The 17,248-nt window shown below is 46.6% G+C and overlaps 1 protein-coding gene across 1 annotated transcript in view; it reads left to right on the plus strand.

The window, feature by feature from the left end:
* C8A (complement component 8, alpha polypeptide) overlaps positions 1 to 13,897 on the plus strand; it is a 22,799-nt gene extending 8,902 nt beyond the window's left edge. Inside the window, exons 7-11 of the mRNA XM_009993571.1 lie at positions 265 to 505; positions 5,599 to 5,727; positions 6,350 to 6,519; positions 8,758 to 8,980; positions 13,746 to 13,897. Coding sequence (XP_009991873.1) covers positions 265 to 505; positions 5,599 to 5,727; positions 6,350 to 6,519; positions 8,758 to 8,980; positions 13,746 to 13,897 — 915 coding nt within the window. The remainder of the gene's footprint in view (positions 1 to 264; positions 506 to 5,598; positions 5,728 to 6,349; positions 6,520 to 8,757; positions 8,981 to 13,745) is intronic.
* The last annotated feature ends 3,351 nt before the right edge of the window (positions 13,898 to 17,248 follow it).

Raw genomic sequence — 17,248 nt, forward strand, 5'->3', positions numbered from 1 at the left:
GCCCGATTCTGATTGCATTCGCACATCAACACAAAACCTGAGAGCATCCACACTTGTGGCTTTGCCCTCCACCTCATGCAGCACACAGGAAAGAGACACTAAAAAAGAATTACCACCTATTTCATTTAAACCTGGGCTTGTTTTCCTGCCTTCAATATAAACTGACAGGCAGAAGATTCAGACTTTCCTCTGCAGACCTGAAGACTTTTTTTTTTTTTTTTTTCCTGCATGTTAAGTGGCTTCTCCTCTTCCCTTTACCTGCAGGAGGTTGGATTCATCAGAGCTGTGACAAAGGTGCAGACAGCCCGTTTCAAGATGAGAAGGGACAACGTTGTTTTGCATGAAGATCTGCTGCTCTCCTTGCAGGAGCTCCCAGACACCTACAACTATGGCATGTATGCCAAATTCATCAACGACTACGGCACCCACTTCATGACATCAGGCACTATGGGAGGCATCTTTGAGTACATCCTGGTCATTAACAAGGAGGAAATGAGAAGAAAAGGTTAGAAAATGACAAGATATTCTCTGTTCACACCTTTCTGCTCTAAACCAGGCATTTCTAACCCAGTGACCATGGGGTAGGTCCAGTCCACCAGAGTAATTCATCTGGCTCTGGCTGCTCCCCACAGCCATCATCTCCCTGGGCTCCGGGAGGGTGGGTGTTCATCGGCAACTCTTTGCTGAGCTGGTTGGCATGTCCCATCATGTGATAGACACATACACATCACAAGCCCCCCAAAAAACCAGTAGGGGTGGGGTAGGAGGATCTGCACATTGCTCACAAGACAGATGCACTACTGTCCACATAGCAGAGGAGAAGCTTGAGTGTCACAAAATGTGCTTCTTGATCTAATGTCAGAAGAACCTAGGTAAGATTTTGGTAGTTTAGGAAGGAACACGAGCATCTTCTCCCTTTCTTCCAGTGTCACTTGCTAGACTGCTCTGAACTTCTCCTATTTCTTGTCGTCATTCTGGCTGTTCTCACAAATGCTTAAAGACTTCACTTCCAGAGTAGAGGAAGATGGTCCACTAATGTACTGGCCTCCTTATAGTCAGGGCTTCCATTTTCTGTAAATGGAAATAATTCATTGCACTTGACAATTCCTCCAAGGAATGGAGGATGGAGGGGAGCCAGGTGGAGCCCGATTCTGATTGCATTCGCACATCAACACAAAACCTGAGAGCATCCACACTTGTGGCTTTGCCCTCCACCTCATGCAGCACACAGGAAAGAGACACTAAAAAAGAATTACCACCTATTTCATTTAAACCTGGGCTTGTTTTCCTGCCTTCAATATAAACTGACAGGCAGAAGATTCAGACTTTCCTCTGCAGACCTGAAGACTTTTTTTTTTTTTTTTTGCTTCTCCTCTTCCCTTTACCTGCAGGAGGTTGGATTCATCAGAGCTGTGACAAAGGTGCAGACAGCCCGTTTCAAGATGAGAAGGGACAACGTTGTTTTGCATGAAGATCTGCTGCTCTCCTTGCAGGAGCTCCCAGACACCTACAACTATGGCATGTATGCCAAATTCATCAACGACTACGGCACCCACTTCATGACATCAGGCACTATGGGAGGCATCTTTGAGTACATCCTGGTCATTAACAAGGAGGAAATGAGAAGAAAAGGTTAGAAAATGACAAGATATTCTCTGTTCACACCTTTCTGCTCTAAACCAGGCATTTCTAACCCAGTGACCATGGGGTAGGTCCAGTCCACCAGAGTAATTCATCTGGCTCTGGCTGCTCCCCACAGCCATCATCTCCCTGGGCTCCGGGAGGGTGGGTGTTCATCGGCAACTCTTTGCTGAGCTGGTTGGCATGTCCCATCATGTGATAGACACATACACATCACAAGCCCCCCAAAAAACCAGTAGGGGTGGGGTAGGAGGATCTGCACATTGCTCACAAGACAGATGCACTACTGTCCACATAGCAGAGGAGAAGCTTGAGTGTCACAAAATGTGCTTCTTGATCTAATGTCAGAAGAACCTAGGTAAGATTTTGGTAGTTTAGGAAGGAACACGAGCATCTTCTCCCTTTCTTCCAGTGTCACTTGCTAGACTGCTCTGAACTTCTCCTATTTCTTGTCGTCATTCTGGCTGTTCTCACAAATGCTTAAAGACTTCACTTCCAGAGTAGAGGAAGATGGTCCACTAATGTACTGGCCTCCTTATAGTCAGGGCTTCCATTTTCTGTAAATGGAAATAATTCATTGCACTTGACAATTCCTCCACCACTTCTCTCTGGTTAGTGTCACATCTGAAGACTAACAGGCCTCTGTCAGCTCCAGCTCTCAACCAACTGGAGTGTATGAGGCTGGAGAGCCATGCCTCTACATCTCAGTTAGATGAAACATCCACTGCAGAGGTCTAGAGCACAAGAACAGCCATTACAAGCAAGCCAAAGCACAACATTTTTTCTAATCAAAACCATAAGATGCAGAACAATAATATGATACTTTAGTAAACTAATCACATTGTCAGCTCTTGCAAAGGTGTAGACCATGGAATAGGTCCCACTTTCCCTCAGGACCATCCCTCTGCTCTGCTGAGGTTAACCCTGCCTTGGTAACTCCAGACTGGACATTCATGCAGAAGAAATTTGCCATCTTAGACAACGAGTGCAAATTGCTGTAATTCCATTAATTTCCAAGGTTCTGACCCAAATTCTGCCTCCAGTCTGAAATGGTTTGGTACCATCAGCACTAGGATAACTATGCACTCCATACTGAGTGTTAACCAGGCCAATTTTTCCACAAGAAATTACCGACTGAGCAAATTTTCATCAAGTTCCTGAGCTACTAGAGTTTGGAAACATGATGCCTCTTCAGATCATTTATTCACTTTGAAGAGTGAGTGATATAGAAGTGAACAAGTTCTTGGCAAGCAAGTTTTCATGAAGCAGATTGCCAATTCCAGAGAATGAATGAATCAAGAGGATACGGAGGGAGGCTATTATTTTGCTTTATCTTGTGCTTGCTGTGGATATAAGGAGGAGATTTAGTGCTACAAGATGCCTTATCTCAGGGAAGAAGGATGCTGAAGTTCAGCAAAAGACAAAAACGTTCCCCAGTAGGGATGCAATGTTCATTCAGATGCAGCAAGCTTTGTCATTTTCATCTAACCCAGGCTCTGCCAGGAAGTCCACGTTTACCACAGAGTAAGCAGTGCTCTATGTCATGCAACGCAGACCCAGAAGGACCCACCTGCAGTGGCTAACATGCCACTGCCTAAGAGCATTTAGCAAAAAACCCTGTACTTTCTAACAGTGATCACAATCATCCTTGAAGGCTGTATTTGCAAGAGGATTATCTGCCTCCCCTGGGGAACGGTCAGGATCAGGATATAAGCGCTCAAGTCTTAAAATCAGAGCTTCCAAAGATGAGTTTGAAGCTCTGCAGATGCCTGGAGATGTGCAGCTGAGTCCCTACAGGGCTGAGCAGCACAGCGCCTGCTTTACATCAACCACTGCATCCTGAGAGCCCACCAAGTCCAGAAGGCTCCATGTTAAATGCTCTGGAAGAGAAAACACCCCTTTTTTATAGGACTAGTGATTAAAGCACATGCCCAGGAAAAAGATCCCTAGGCTGTGTCCTCCTTGAATAACAGACAGCTCGGGTGGTCGCTGAGCATCCAGCTAGGCATAGGACTCTAGAAAACCTGAATGTTGAAAATCAAGTTCCTTTCTGGGTTTAGATACCCAGGAACAGACCACAAGTCACCAGTGCAGAGCTTAGGACCTGCAGCTTTGCTGCCAGACCCACTTCTGGCTTTCAGGCTGCAGGGACTTGTATGGATGTGGTCAGGAGGGAAATAAATAGGTATGTCAGAGTGAGGTCCCTTGTTGCTCTGGCATCAATATTTTTCATTACTTGTTTTTAAAATAGATGGTTATGGTTCTATTATTTAGCAGAAAACAGCATAATGTGTTCACACATTACAAGAACATTTATGGGAGCCACATTATGCACAGAGTAAATTAGACTCTTCATATATTCTGATTAATTCAAAATGCTGCAGTAAATCTTATCACTCCAGCACATTTAACTATCACAAATTATATCAGAGAAAAAACCCAAACCTATCAGGGTTCCCCCCTCAAGTGCCAATATTTTTCTGTGGCCACCCTTTTGCAATGATAACCACTTTTCATCTATCAAGACCTGATCTTGCTGCAACCAACAGCGAATTGTATTGACAGATCCTTGCTGAACATCATTACTGAACAGGAACCGTGGTGAATCAATTAATCAGGGTGTTCCTCAAGTCTAATTTGATGGCACTCCACCACCAAGAGGAGCCATCACTCACAGAGCTTTGGGTGAATGAACTTTACCCACTGCGTCTGCAACTGGAGAACAGTTTAGCACAAGTAATCGAGTGCTACACAGCTAATCTTCCTCTAGGGCCCAGTTTTGCAATGGGATGTGATTCCCCCCCTGAAGTCTTGATCACACTTCAGCTCTCTCCAGTTTGAATCCAGGATGTGCAGCCCCTTTTTTTTGGGATGCTGAGCTCCTCCATCAGTTAGGGCCCACCAAGCCAACAAGCAGATCCATGTCCCATGTGGCCCCAACAAGCTTTGGATGTGCCCAAAGGCCCAAAACCAGAGTGATGGGTATTTTACCAGGATTTTAAACCTGAGAAAGACTGGTCCCCAGAGCTGGGCTGAGGCAGCTCAGCAGACAACACTCTGGGTTCCATCTTTAGACTATAAGCACAAATCCCACTGACTTCTGTGCCTCCCTTGTAGTACTGGGGTAGTGATCACTGGGCTGCTTTGTAAAACACTTTAAGGTCCTCTGACAAAAAGAGCAATATAAAAGTTACTTGTTACTTAAAATACTCCTATTTACTGAAATCAATGGATTTTTTAACTACTTCAGAAGACAGCCTTATCTTTGCAGTACACTGAATGTGCACACAAAAGCAGGCTCTATGAAATATGCACATTGTTCTCCTTGATGAAAGCACCTCACTAGCTCCCTTCTCTGCTCTGCAGCATCTTTGTGGGTCTCCAGTTTCCTCTTTCCATGGTGTAGGTGGTGGTGCAGGCAGCAGGAGCCCAGTGCAGGCAGCAAGGCTGTGGCAGCTCTCAGCAGACATTCTCCAAGCTGCTGCTTCAGATCCTGTTTGAGCCACAAATACCTGGGTCAGATCCTCAGTTCAGAAAAACTAGCCAGCACCTCCTGACTTCAGCTGCCATTCCCAGCTTTGCCACAATTATGACTAAGGCTGCAAAAAAAATTAAATAAATTATGTTTTATTTTTAAACAAATAGACCAAACAAAGAAATACATGCCTGAAGGCATGTGTTAAGGATTTTACTGTCTTCTAATACTTTCTAAACAATTTTATAGCAAGGGCATTTCCCTTTTCCCCTACTGTGTGATAAGCCTCATATACCCAAATAAAAATACTGGCTTTTCCACTGCAAGACTAAAGGCCTGGAATAGCTCCTGACTTTGAAAAACAGGCCATGCAAATAACTGAGTATTTTCTTCACTGAAAGAAAATTTTAAAAGTAGAAAAACAAACATCCTTCTCCTGAGAAGGAGGAACTGGTTTCAGTGGTTTCCTTTCTGTTTTGCAGACATCAAAGCTGGAGAGATCAGTGCCTGCATCGGCGCATCCATCGGCGTCGAAGTCAGCGAGAGCAAAGTGCATCTGGAAGCATCTGTGTCCTCCTCATCCTGTGTACAGAAAGGGTTTCTGGAAACAGGTATGGCAGCAGGGTAGCTGGATGCTTGGGCAGCTGGCATCACTTGGGCATGGAGATTCAAAGAGGGTCACACAAGGGTACCACAAAGGTGGCTCTGGTCCCATCCCCAGCTCAGGCCCAGCTCTGGGACTAAAGTGACTTTGGGTCCAAGTCTCCAGGTGCAGTGATTGCTCTTGAAAGAGCAGGAATTAAGGAATTAATCCAGTAGGGATATCTGGATTAGAAATGCATGTAAATGAAGGCAGCGGGGTGGCTGGAAGGCTGCAGTCCCTATAGCTATAACAGACTGGGCAAGGGTGACATGGACAAAGAGGCAACCATTAAAGAACTCAAAACTGACTATAAAAAGTACTCAGAGAGGTGAGGAAGCCCTAGGTTTGTAAATCACTTAACTAACTACAGACAGCTTGACCAACTGCCCAGGTGCTAACTAGAAAAAAAGGCTAGAGGTCTTTCAGGCTCCTCAAGTCCTACCAGCTTATTAGTGACCCCCACCTGGTAACACGGCAGGTGGGCACACCGAGCTCCCGTCAACCTCAGGAGGCAGCATCACTGCTCCGGCCTCCATCAAGCACCTTCTAGTTGGTGTGTGGAAACAGTGACTAAATAACATGGGTGCAATTCAACTTCCCAGATGCTGGGAGCCACAGTGCAGTTGTGGAAGACGTTATTCCCCGGATTAGAGGCGGAGACCTGGGTTCCAGCGGAGGCCTCTTAAACAGCTGGGATGGCAACACGTACCGGCGCTGGGGAAGGTCGTTAAAATATAATCCTGCTGTTATTGATTTTGAGGTAAGGCTTTGCTGCAGCTGAAGAGACTCTGCCACTTGAAGGAATGAGAGTGTAGTCGAGCAGATCATTTTGTATTTTTATTGTGATCTCATCACAGAACAAGATTAAATGTAATGGGCCACTGATCTGGTAACCTCTTCATTCATTTCACAATGGGGAGTACATCTCCCACCGACTGCATCCGCAGGGAGACAGACAAGGAGCTTAATGCTGGATTAGTGCTGAGTTAAGTTTCTGATGTGTCCCCAAACAGCTTCCCAATAGAATAGCTCTCCGTGGTTGTATTTATCCCTATTATTCTTCCTGCCTGCCTTCCTGTATGAGCAGGGGACTCGTGGGAGGCAGGGGGACTAGGGACAGAGCCTTGCCCCCCCAGCAAAGCCTCTGCATAGACCCCCCCTGCTTTTCATCTGCCTGAAAGCCACAGCATTCCCTATGCCCAACCTGTGCAGATTATGGTGGATTTTGCTATGGGAGATTCCAGATTTTCGACCAAGGGGCTCCTGGCTGCTTTCTTACATGGGTCCTGTCTCTCTCCATGCTCCACAGCCATAAAAATCAGCCAATTTCTCCTCCTCCCTTAATTTCATGGGATGCCTCATACAATGGAGAGATCACTGAAATATCCTACAAGTTTTCAGAGATTTGGAGGAGATGGGTGCAAGCAGAGGAGATGGGAAAGAAGAGAGAATTCAGAGCCAGAAACCACAGAGGCATGAGGAGGTGGGCACGCTCCTCAGCGGCAGTCAGAAGTAGCACATCTACCTTGAGATGCTGTGATGGCTGGTCTGCTCCAGAAGCACAGCTGTATGAGGGAAGGACCTTGGTCATGTCAGGGACACACTGCTGTTTCCATCCCTCCCATCTCCATTTGAAAGTATGCCTGCTCCTGGCTCTGACAGAGCAGGGGAGAAGGGAAGGTGGAATCAGGAACCAAGTGCAAAGGGTGACAGAGCCTGCAGACTCTCCTGGGCAGCACCCTGGCAGCAGAGAGCCCTGATAAAGCAGAAGCACTTTCAGGTTGTTCACCTCTCTGCACAAGTTCCCAGCAACTCAGGGGCAAAATTTACTGCAATTTTCCAATAAACCATGAGCTGACCTCTCTGTTGGCTGCTCTAGAGCTCAGCACTGGCTGTGCAACCAAAGCTGCTGATAAGTGCTCACATCCACTTCAGCAGCTCTTATCTGCAGCTCCCTCTCCTTTGTTGAGCAGTCTTGTGCAAATTTGTCTAAGAGCTCTTCCCAAAGCCCAGCTGATCTGCCAAATTGCTCTCACTGTGCCTTGTGCAATGAGATGATGTCCAGCTCTTCTCCGGGACTGGTTTCCACCAAGTCCCAGGCAGGACACACAGAGTTTGCACAGATCAGGATGGACAAACACAAATACTTGTCCTCACATCAACCTTAGGCTTTTAGCTTTAACATTCAGCTGGATTTTTCTTACTGGTGAAAAGAGAAAGCCTGAGATTTTTCAGGGAAATGTTTTCCAGACACAGTTTAATACCTAAAACATCCCAGTGAGCCACTTGGAGGGATTCAGGAGGTAGAATGTTACCACCATGAGCCTGCAGCCCTTCAGCTCATCCAACCATTTTATGACACAAGTTCAACGGAGAAGAAAAGTCATTATCACAATTGCCCACACTGAGCTATTTGTGCTGGATGGTCTATGAGAACTGGGCTTTTGAGGCTGGAAAAATTATCAGGAACATGATAAGGTCTTAAAGCTGTTATTTGCCTGCATCAAAGGGCAAAAATGAGGAGGGCAAAATTCTTCATGCTCAGTGTTTACCAGATGGTTCACAATCCAGTCATCATGAGTGGGAGGTTGACTTTAAGTTTTGATGCCATCTGCTGCCCAAAGCTCTTACCAAAACACTTTGGTGCAGAAAGGCCAAAACCAAGCACGAATCTCTGAGACTGTGACAGAACTATGAAATCAGTCAAAAATGGGCTTTCTGGGGTGTTTTAATTTATCATTTGAATCCCAACTGCAACCCCAACACACGTTCAGGAAAGCCAGTTCCACACAAACCTGGACGATGAGGTTTGGAAGGGTGGTTTCTCCCAGGAGCCCCCTAGTCGTGCTACCGCATTTGCGGGGTGCAGGTGGAGCTGCCGAGGAAGACAAGTGAGTTTTGCTGAGTCTCTCCAGCGACGTTGCAGCTCCGCTCGTGGCGCGGCAGCGCCTCAGCTGATGCCCAACTGATGCTGTCTCTTCATCTCCACCCTGTGCAGCTGCAGCCCATCCACGAAATCCTGCGGAGAAGCAACCTGGGCCACCTGGAAGCCAAATGGCAGAACCTGAAGCGGGCTCTGGACGAGTACCTGCTGGAGTTCCACCCCTGCCGCTGCCAGCCCTGCCAGCACAGCGGGGAGCCCGTCCTGCTGAGAGACGCCTGCGTCTGCCAGTGCCGACCAGGCTACGGAGGCCCTGCCTGTGAGCAGACCCAGCGCCCAGGTAAGAGCCTTCGCAGGGCCAGAGGCAGCAAAGGGACAGGATTTTCTCCTCCACGTGGTTTATCAGCAGCTCTTTACACCCATGCATCACAGAATCATTAAGGATGGAAGGGACCTTTAAGGGCCATCAAGTTCCAACCCCCCTGCCATGAGCAGGGAAGCACTAGATCAGGTTGCACAAAACCTCATCCAACCTGGCCTTAAAAACCTCCAGGGATGGGGCATCAACAGCCTCCCTGGGCAACCCATTCCAGTTCCTCACCACCTTTATAAGGAAGAATTTCTTCCTAATATCTAAACTAAATCTCCCCTCTCTCAGTTAAAACCGTTACCCCTTGTCCTATCAGTATCTTCTCTGATGAAAAGCCCCTCCCCAGCTTTCCTGTAGGCCCTTGCAAGTACTAGAAGGCTGCTGTGAGGTCTCCCCAGAGCCTTCTCTTCCCTTGGCTGAACAGCCCCAACTCTCAGGAGAGCTGCTCCAGGCCTTTGATCATCTTGATGGCCCTTCTCTGGACTTCTCTCTCCAACAGGTCTATATCTTTCTCGTGCTGAGGGCACCAGAACTGTACACAGTATTCCAGGTGGGGTTTCACCAGAGCAGAGCAGAGGGGCAGAATCCCCTCCCTGGCCCTACTGGCCACACTTCTTTTGATGCAGCCCAGGACACAACTGGCTCTCTGGGCTCCAGCACACACTGGTGGCTCATGTCGAGCTTCTCATCTGCTACCACCCCCAAGTCCTTCTCCTCAGGACTGTTCTCCAGCCATTCTCCCCCCAGCCTATAATTGTGCTTGGGATTGCACTGATCCAGGTGCAGGACCTTGCACTTGGCCTTGTTGAACTTCATGAGGTTGGCACTGGCCCACCTCTCCATCCTGTCAAGGTCCTTCTGGATGGCATCCCTTCCCCCTAGGGTGTCAACCACACCACACAGGTTGGCATCATCATCAGACTTGCTGAGGATACACTCAATCCCACTGTCCATGTCTCCAACAAAGATGTTGAACAGCACTGGTCACAGTACTGACCTCTAAGGAACACCACTCCTCACTTGCCTCCATTTGGACCGTCCAGCCAATCTCTTATCCACCGAGTGGTCCATCTGTCAGCTTCCTGAGGCTGTTTCTGATATTTAGATATCATGCTCATTCTTCAAGCTTTTCCTCTAGAAATAACTGAATTTGAACTAGAATAACTTAAGTTTGTTCAGATTCACTACTATAACATTTGATCTGTAGTTATAAATCAGTGCTGAGCTTCATTGGCTGTAATCTCTGTCTGTGTATGCTGTCAACAGTACTGATGTTCTCTTTGTTATTTTCTTCCTAATTTTTTCAGAGGAAAAAAAACTTTGTGTGAGGTACACTTATGTCTTTAAACAGAAAAGTGTTTAATTCAAAAGAAAACTTATTTAGTACATCTCAGTAGTTTCTCTGTACTAAATTCTACTTAGTACAGTCATTCCTAAAGTAATATTTTGCCAACAATTGCTGTGAAGAGGTACTAGGGATGCTTTTGTTTTCCCCAAATGTCCCCTTTTTGAAAGACAAAACTAACATTTTTCTGTGCCTTGGAGATTGCCATGTCTCATGCAGGCTTTCAAAGCAACAGCAATGTTTATTCAATGACAGGAGAAGTGTTTGGCAGTCCCTCCTAGATATCTTTGTGTATTGTAAAATACATCAACAGTTCCTGGAGCAGGATCCTGAGCTAAAGTTCCTACTATGCTATTTACTACCCCAATTGCTATGCTACCTTGTCAGGTTCATGTTATTATGCCCTAAAACCCAAATAATTCTAATGAATGATGTGTACTATAGCTAAGGGATGGAGTGTTCTCATAATATTGTTTCACAACAATTAGAATCATAGAATGCCAGGTTGGAAGGAACCTCAAGGATCAGCTGGTCCAATCTTTTTAGGTAATCCTGTAGCTTATATGAGGTGGCTCAGCACCGTGTCAAGCTGAGACTTGTCCAATGTGGGGGAATCTACCACTTCCCTCGGGAGACTATTCCAATGTTTGATTGTGCTCATGGTGAAAAGTGTACCTCTTGTGTCCAATCAGAATCTCCCCAGGAGCAACTTGTGTATAAGGAAGAATTTCTTCCTAATATCTAAACTAAATCTCCCCTCTCTCAGTTAAAACCGTTACCCCTTGTCCTATCAGTATCTTCTCTGATGAAAAGCCCCTCCCCAGCTTTCCTGTAGGCCCTTGCAAGTACTAGAAGGCTGCTGTGAGGTCTCCCCAGAGCCTTCTCTTCCCTTGGCTGAACAGCCCCAACTCTCAGGAGAGCTGCTCCAGGCCTTTGATCATCTTGATGGCCCTTCTCTGGACTTCTCTCTCCAACAGGTCTATATCTTTCTCATGCTGAGGGCACCAGAACTGTACACAGTATTCCAGGTGGGGTTTCACCAGAGCAGAGCAGAGGGGCAGAATCCCCTCCCTGGCCCTACTGGCCACACTTCTTTTGATGCAGCCCAGGACACAACTGGCTCTCTGGGCTCCAGCACACACTGGTGGCTCATGTCGAGCTTCTCATCTGCTACCACCCCCAAGTCCTTCTCCTCAGGACTGTTCTCCAGCCATTCTCCCCCCAGCCTGTATTTGTGCCTGGGGTTGCACTGACCCAGGTACAGGACCCTGCACTTGGGCCTTATTGAACTTCATGAGGTTGGCACTAGCTCACCTGTCCAGGTCCCTCTGGATGGCCTCCCTTCCCTTTAGGGTGTCAACCACACCACACACCTTGGTATTGAGTCACAATATTGGTATCAATCACCCCTTGTCTTCTGGATGGCTTCTCTTGCTACGCTACCCTAAGCAGCCCTGCAAGAGAATTAAATTAACAGCTCAGGTGATTATTATAAATAAATTAGTGGAAATGAGGATGTGTTAATAGCTGCAGACTTACTGATGTGCTGCTAAAAGGTGAGCTGGGGTGCAGCAGCCTGTAGGCAAAGCCCAGCTGCCAGCTAAGGGGGGGGCTCTGCCTGCCCACTGTGCTCCAGGGATGCAGCGTGTTGCTGTAAATGAGATCATCATCTGGTCCTCCTTGGCTGGCCCAGCACTCCTCAGGATGGCCATTCTCCAGAGCACTGGCAGCTACAAGGGTGAGAGTGCAAACCTGGGCAGGCAGGGAGGGAAGGGAGGCTGGAAGTGTCAGGCAAAGCCACTGGGAAGTTGTGCTCAAGAAATGTGTGTCACCAAGAGGGCTGGAATAAGAAGAAATTTCCACACTGCCAGATTTCTCCTCCCTCTCCCCCTCAAAACATTTTAACTAGAGGGAAGTACCTATTTTGAGGGAGATAAAAGGTGGTTTTCCAAAGGGACAGACTTTTATTTATGGCTTTTTAATATGTTATTGTATATATTTATATACTATTATATACCCTCTCAACACAAAATGAAATGGTTGGCAAAGGAGCCAACCTTGAAATGTGCTCTTTTATTTAAAAAAATGTCACAGTCCTTTCTGGATATTTTTGTTCTGATTTGTGATGACAAAAAATAAAAATCCAAACCATAGTACTTGAAGCTGGCAGGAAAACCCATCTTTAGAGCAGTTCCACCAGCCAGTGCTCCAGGTCTTTAACCATGTGCTCCTAACTGGGGTGTCACCATTGGCAAAGCAAAGCTGTGATGAGATGAGGAGTAAGAGCAGAGCTGGGCAGATGGTGTATGAAGCTGAACTGCAAAGCACTGCTTCAGTGACTCAAAAGTGGGCCTCTTTAAAAAAAATCTCAAGTTCATTGAGTTGTCTCCAAATCCAAGGAATCTACCTTAGATGAGGAGCATGGAAAGCTCAGGACCTGGCCCCTAAGCAGCCCACTGAACTGCCCAGCCCTGGTGCTTTTAGCAACAGTGGGGAAACACACACTTCCAGCTTGTGGGAAATGAAGCAAATTTTTCGTTTTAAAACTCATTTAAGATCAAACCCAATTTTGTAAAGAATTCTGTTCCAGCAGATGGGAAACCCAGCTTTTCAGCAGCATTAAGAGCACACACATCCATTTGTGCTGTCTGGATTAATAAAGTGCCCAAGCCAGGCATGAAGGCCAGTTGAGTAAATAAAAAATGACAGTAAATGACAGCCATCAAGCACTCCCATCACTCAGGAACACGCCACAATCCAGTGTCAGACGCTCCTGACAACTCAGTTTGTCCTGTAATGAAAATGCCTTGAAATGACCAAAGGGATGGGCAGACTTTTCAGAACAGCCCCAAGATGCTTGGGGCTTGGTCAGAGGTGGGAATGTTAGTGTAGAGAGAGCTGTCAGCTGCCCTTTGGAAAAGGGAAGTTGAACTGCAGTCCTAAATGAGCAGAGGAGAAAAAGAGATAGGTATTGTCATTTGAAGCAGGTGATGCTGCTTCATCTCAGCTGGCTTCAAAGCACTTTGATCTCAACAGCCATCTGTGGGCTGGGAATGGTTGGGATGGACCAAGGAGCTCACACCCACAGCCAAAATCCTGAACTGCTGCTGGCACTCACAGAATGGTTTTGGCTGGAAAAGACCTTTCAGACCATCAAGTCCAACCATTCTCCCAGCACTTCCAAGTCCCCACTAAATCACATCCCACACCTACACAGCTTTTAAACCCCTCCAGGGATGGGGGCTCCACCACCTCCCCGGGCAGCCTGTCAGTTCAACTCAGCCTTCCTCCCCTGCTCTCATCCAACGTGTGCCGCTGCGCCCAGCCAAGAGGCAGCAACTCAGGCTTCAACCCTTTCATTTTCTCCTGGTTTTCTTGATGCCTTTCCAGGTGGTGAGACCCACGGGGGCTGGAGCTGCTGGTCGCAGTGGGGTCCCTGCCAGGCGGGCAGGACGCGGCGCCGCCGGGACTGCAACAACCCGGCCCCACAGCGCGGGGGGCAGCCCTGCCCAGGGAGAGACGTGCAGAGCAAAGCCTGTTGAGAGTCCCACCACTGCTCCCCAGGCTCCAGAGCTGCTTGGAGGCCGTGCTGAGTGAGAAATACTCCAGGGATAATCCTGCAACGGATTTGTGTCAAGTATTGCATTCCTACCTGTACGGGGAGAGCTGGATTCGCCTGCTCACCAAACAGAGCCAACCTAAGCAACAAGAGAACCAGACCACCTGCTCTAGCTGATTGAAGGCATCCCTGGCTGTCCCCTCATTCTCACACCCCAAAATGTGACGGAAGCCCTGGCACCACACAGGAGACAGTGGAGAATTAGAGAATCATATAGAACGTTTTGGGTTGGAAGGGACCTCAAAGATCATCGAGTTCCAACCCCCCTGCATGGCCAGGGACACCTCCCACCAGACCAGGTTGCTCAAAGCCCCATCCAGCCTGCCCTTCAACACTGCCAGGGATGGGGCGGCCACAGCTTCCCTGGGCAACCTGTTCCGGTGTCTCAACACCCACACACTAAATAATTTCTTCCTAATATCCAACTTAAATCTCCCCTCTAGTGGCTTTGTTGCTGGGTGAAAAATAAATTTACTCAAAGTGTTTCCCTAAGTAAGCTTGACATGCAGAAATGTTTATATTTTCCCTTGGAAACCACATTAAAAGCTCATTCATGATCCCTACATTTTCATGCAGTTGGTATTGACATATGTACCATGAAACTTACTTGAAGTTGGTGCTGTCAGGTTTTTAAGTCCAGCATATTGGCCAGGGCTGGATTTACAGCAGAGCCATCTGCTGCTCTGCATGGGAAGAGCTTGAAGCCTAAAGATACCAGAGCATCATTGCAAAACTTAACCCCAAACTGATGAAGAACCTTCAATAAGTAAATAAAGTAACAAATGGAGAGGCTGGAACACAACCATTCAGCAGAGGATGTTCACACACCAGCTAAGGCTCCTCTTTAAGACCAGTGATGAATGGACTATTAGCACACAAGAGTTTTATCTCCCAGGCTCCCAGACCCAGAGAAGATGCTAACGGGCTGCTTGATTTAAGGGGCTTCTTTGAATCCAAGACGTAAATCTCTGCACAAGAATATACTCAATATTGAACTGCATCCAGAGACCACGGCAGAGCCTGCAGCTCCCTCTTCTTAATGAACTGCCACAAAAACCTGGGGTGGATGGAAGGCGAATGGCACTTCATTTTACTGGGCTTTTCATTACAAGAAGGGAAAAAAACCAAAAAAGCCCTGAGAAGGAATCGGGCATTATGAAAAGCAACAGCAGCAACAAAACCTCAAAGAACAAAGGAGCACTTCTATATACATTTGAATGGAGAGAGGGAGCAGAAAGGAATCATGTTTTGGGGAAAAGCAATTGCTCAGCTATAGCTCTGGTTCTTGGAAATGCTTGTTTTTCAACAGGGTGTCAGCAGTGATTTAAGAGTCTGACACTTGGCTGATGTAAATCAGTGTCACTCCTTTGCCACAGCTGATTTATGCTACCTGAGGATCTGGCCCCTTATTTTCTTTTGTGCACGTTTGCCAAAGGACCCCTTTTTTCACCACTCCTCTTTTGCTTGCAAATGAAACTATAAGTTCTTCTTGTAAGAGAAAACAACAGACCATGTTGCCTTGGACACTGAGATGCAATTGTTCTGTGAAAAATCCCGATGATGTGTGGTAGAGCTGTGGCCTTTTTCCCAACTTTGTTTTTCTAGGTAAAGGTGATACTCACTCAGAGATGAATTTGCTCCCAAAGGCTTGAATATAATGCCTTCTGTTGGGAAAATGCAGCAGCATGAAGCATCCGTGTATTGCTGTGATTTAGACATCCCAGAGGGATGTGAAATGTAGGATCAAAACAAGGTTTCCCACCAGTGGTTTTATCAACATTGTTTGGCATTGAGCTGGCAGGTTATGTATAAGCTCTTGCACCAAGGACCACTTTGGCTCATGGGCAATTCTTGCCTTTACACTGACAGGAAAAGGCCTGAAAATAAATGAGTATAAAGTCATCTTAGTTAGAAAGCCAAGTACACTGCTTTTGTGACCAGAGGGAAGAAATTAATGAAGAGAAAGATCTGATGCCTCAGAGGCTGGGGAGGGATGAGGCCTGCAGGAAGGCAGCTAATATCCTCAGCTTTTAAAGCTATTTCTAGAAGGACAGATCACAGGCTGGAGAACCACAAAAGAAGAAATCCAAGTGATGAAAGAAACTCACGTGAAAAACCACGTATAAATAAGAGCAAAAACCTGTAGCTGTTCATTCTCCACTTGGAACACGGCGACGTTGGGGTAGATGTGAACGTGAGGATACGTGCAGGGCAGAGTTCATGGCTCACCTTGCTGAAGTCAAAAGAAAGGAAGAAGCTGTCTGAAAAAAAAAAAAGGAAAAAAAAAATCAGATGATGAGCAATTACACATTTAGAATTGCAGTCAAAGAAGCTAATGTATCTCATGCTGAAGTGGCCAGCATGAGAGTTGTGCTAGATGAGATAAGCAGCAAAAACGTACGTTCCTTTCTCAAACTAAAAGCTTAAAGGGTAAAATAAAACCCTGCAGTTCCACCCTGCTTTTAATGAATGGATTTTCCCCCCTTGCACACTGACATACATTTGATGTAGTTATTTATCCTATATATTTCTTGTGGCATATTTCCCAGGAGACCTTGTTTATCTTGCTCATAAGTACATGATGGATGGATGGTGCTTTGGATAAATGGTATCACAATCAGATATTTTTATGGATATGGGCAAACCAGGTTATTAACAAAGGAAGGGCAGAGAGGAACCAGTATGGAAAAGAAAATAGGAAATGATTGATGACAATACACCTGAGGTGGCAAGGTGCAGGCTCCAGATAACCAGCTAACAGAAGAGCAGATAAGGCCAGTGCTTGAGACCAAGCTGTTTCCTACCTCAGGGTGAATGTCACACCAACCACCCGAGTCCTGCGTCCCTCTGAGCCTGCGACCTCAGAGCGGGCAAAAACTGCCCAGCAGGAGCAGCTCAAAAATGATTGCCTTCCTTTTTATGCAGTGTAAGGCAGAGGAAGATACAAAACATTTAATCCTACCCCAAAAAACCTGAAACAAAAGAAATGGCAGATCCTGGAGTTTGGGGAGGGACTGGCATTTGTTGTGCTGCTCTGCCACCCCCAACACAGCAGGACTCTTGGTGCTGCATTGCAAGTAAGTATAAAAAATATGTTCATAATGGTAATAATTACTGGCTTCATCTCGAGTTTTGTTAATTTACATAAGCAGGGAGAGTGTTGAAATAGGGTGTAAAAGGAAGACAAATCTGCGGGCATCATTCGACCTGAAATCTAGCAGTTTTCTTGGGTGCTCACAGGGCCTTGTAGGCATCATGGCAGCAGGAGCTGGAA

The sequence above is a fragment of the Chaetura pelagica genome, unplaced genomic scaffold (genome assembly GCF_000747805.2).
Source record: "Chaetura pelagica isolate M959 unplaced genomic scaffold, ChaPel_1.0 scaffold433, whole genome shotgun sequence".
NCBI lineage: Eukaryota > Metazoa > Chordata > Aves > Apodiformes > Apodidae > Chaetura > Chaetura pelagica.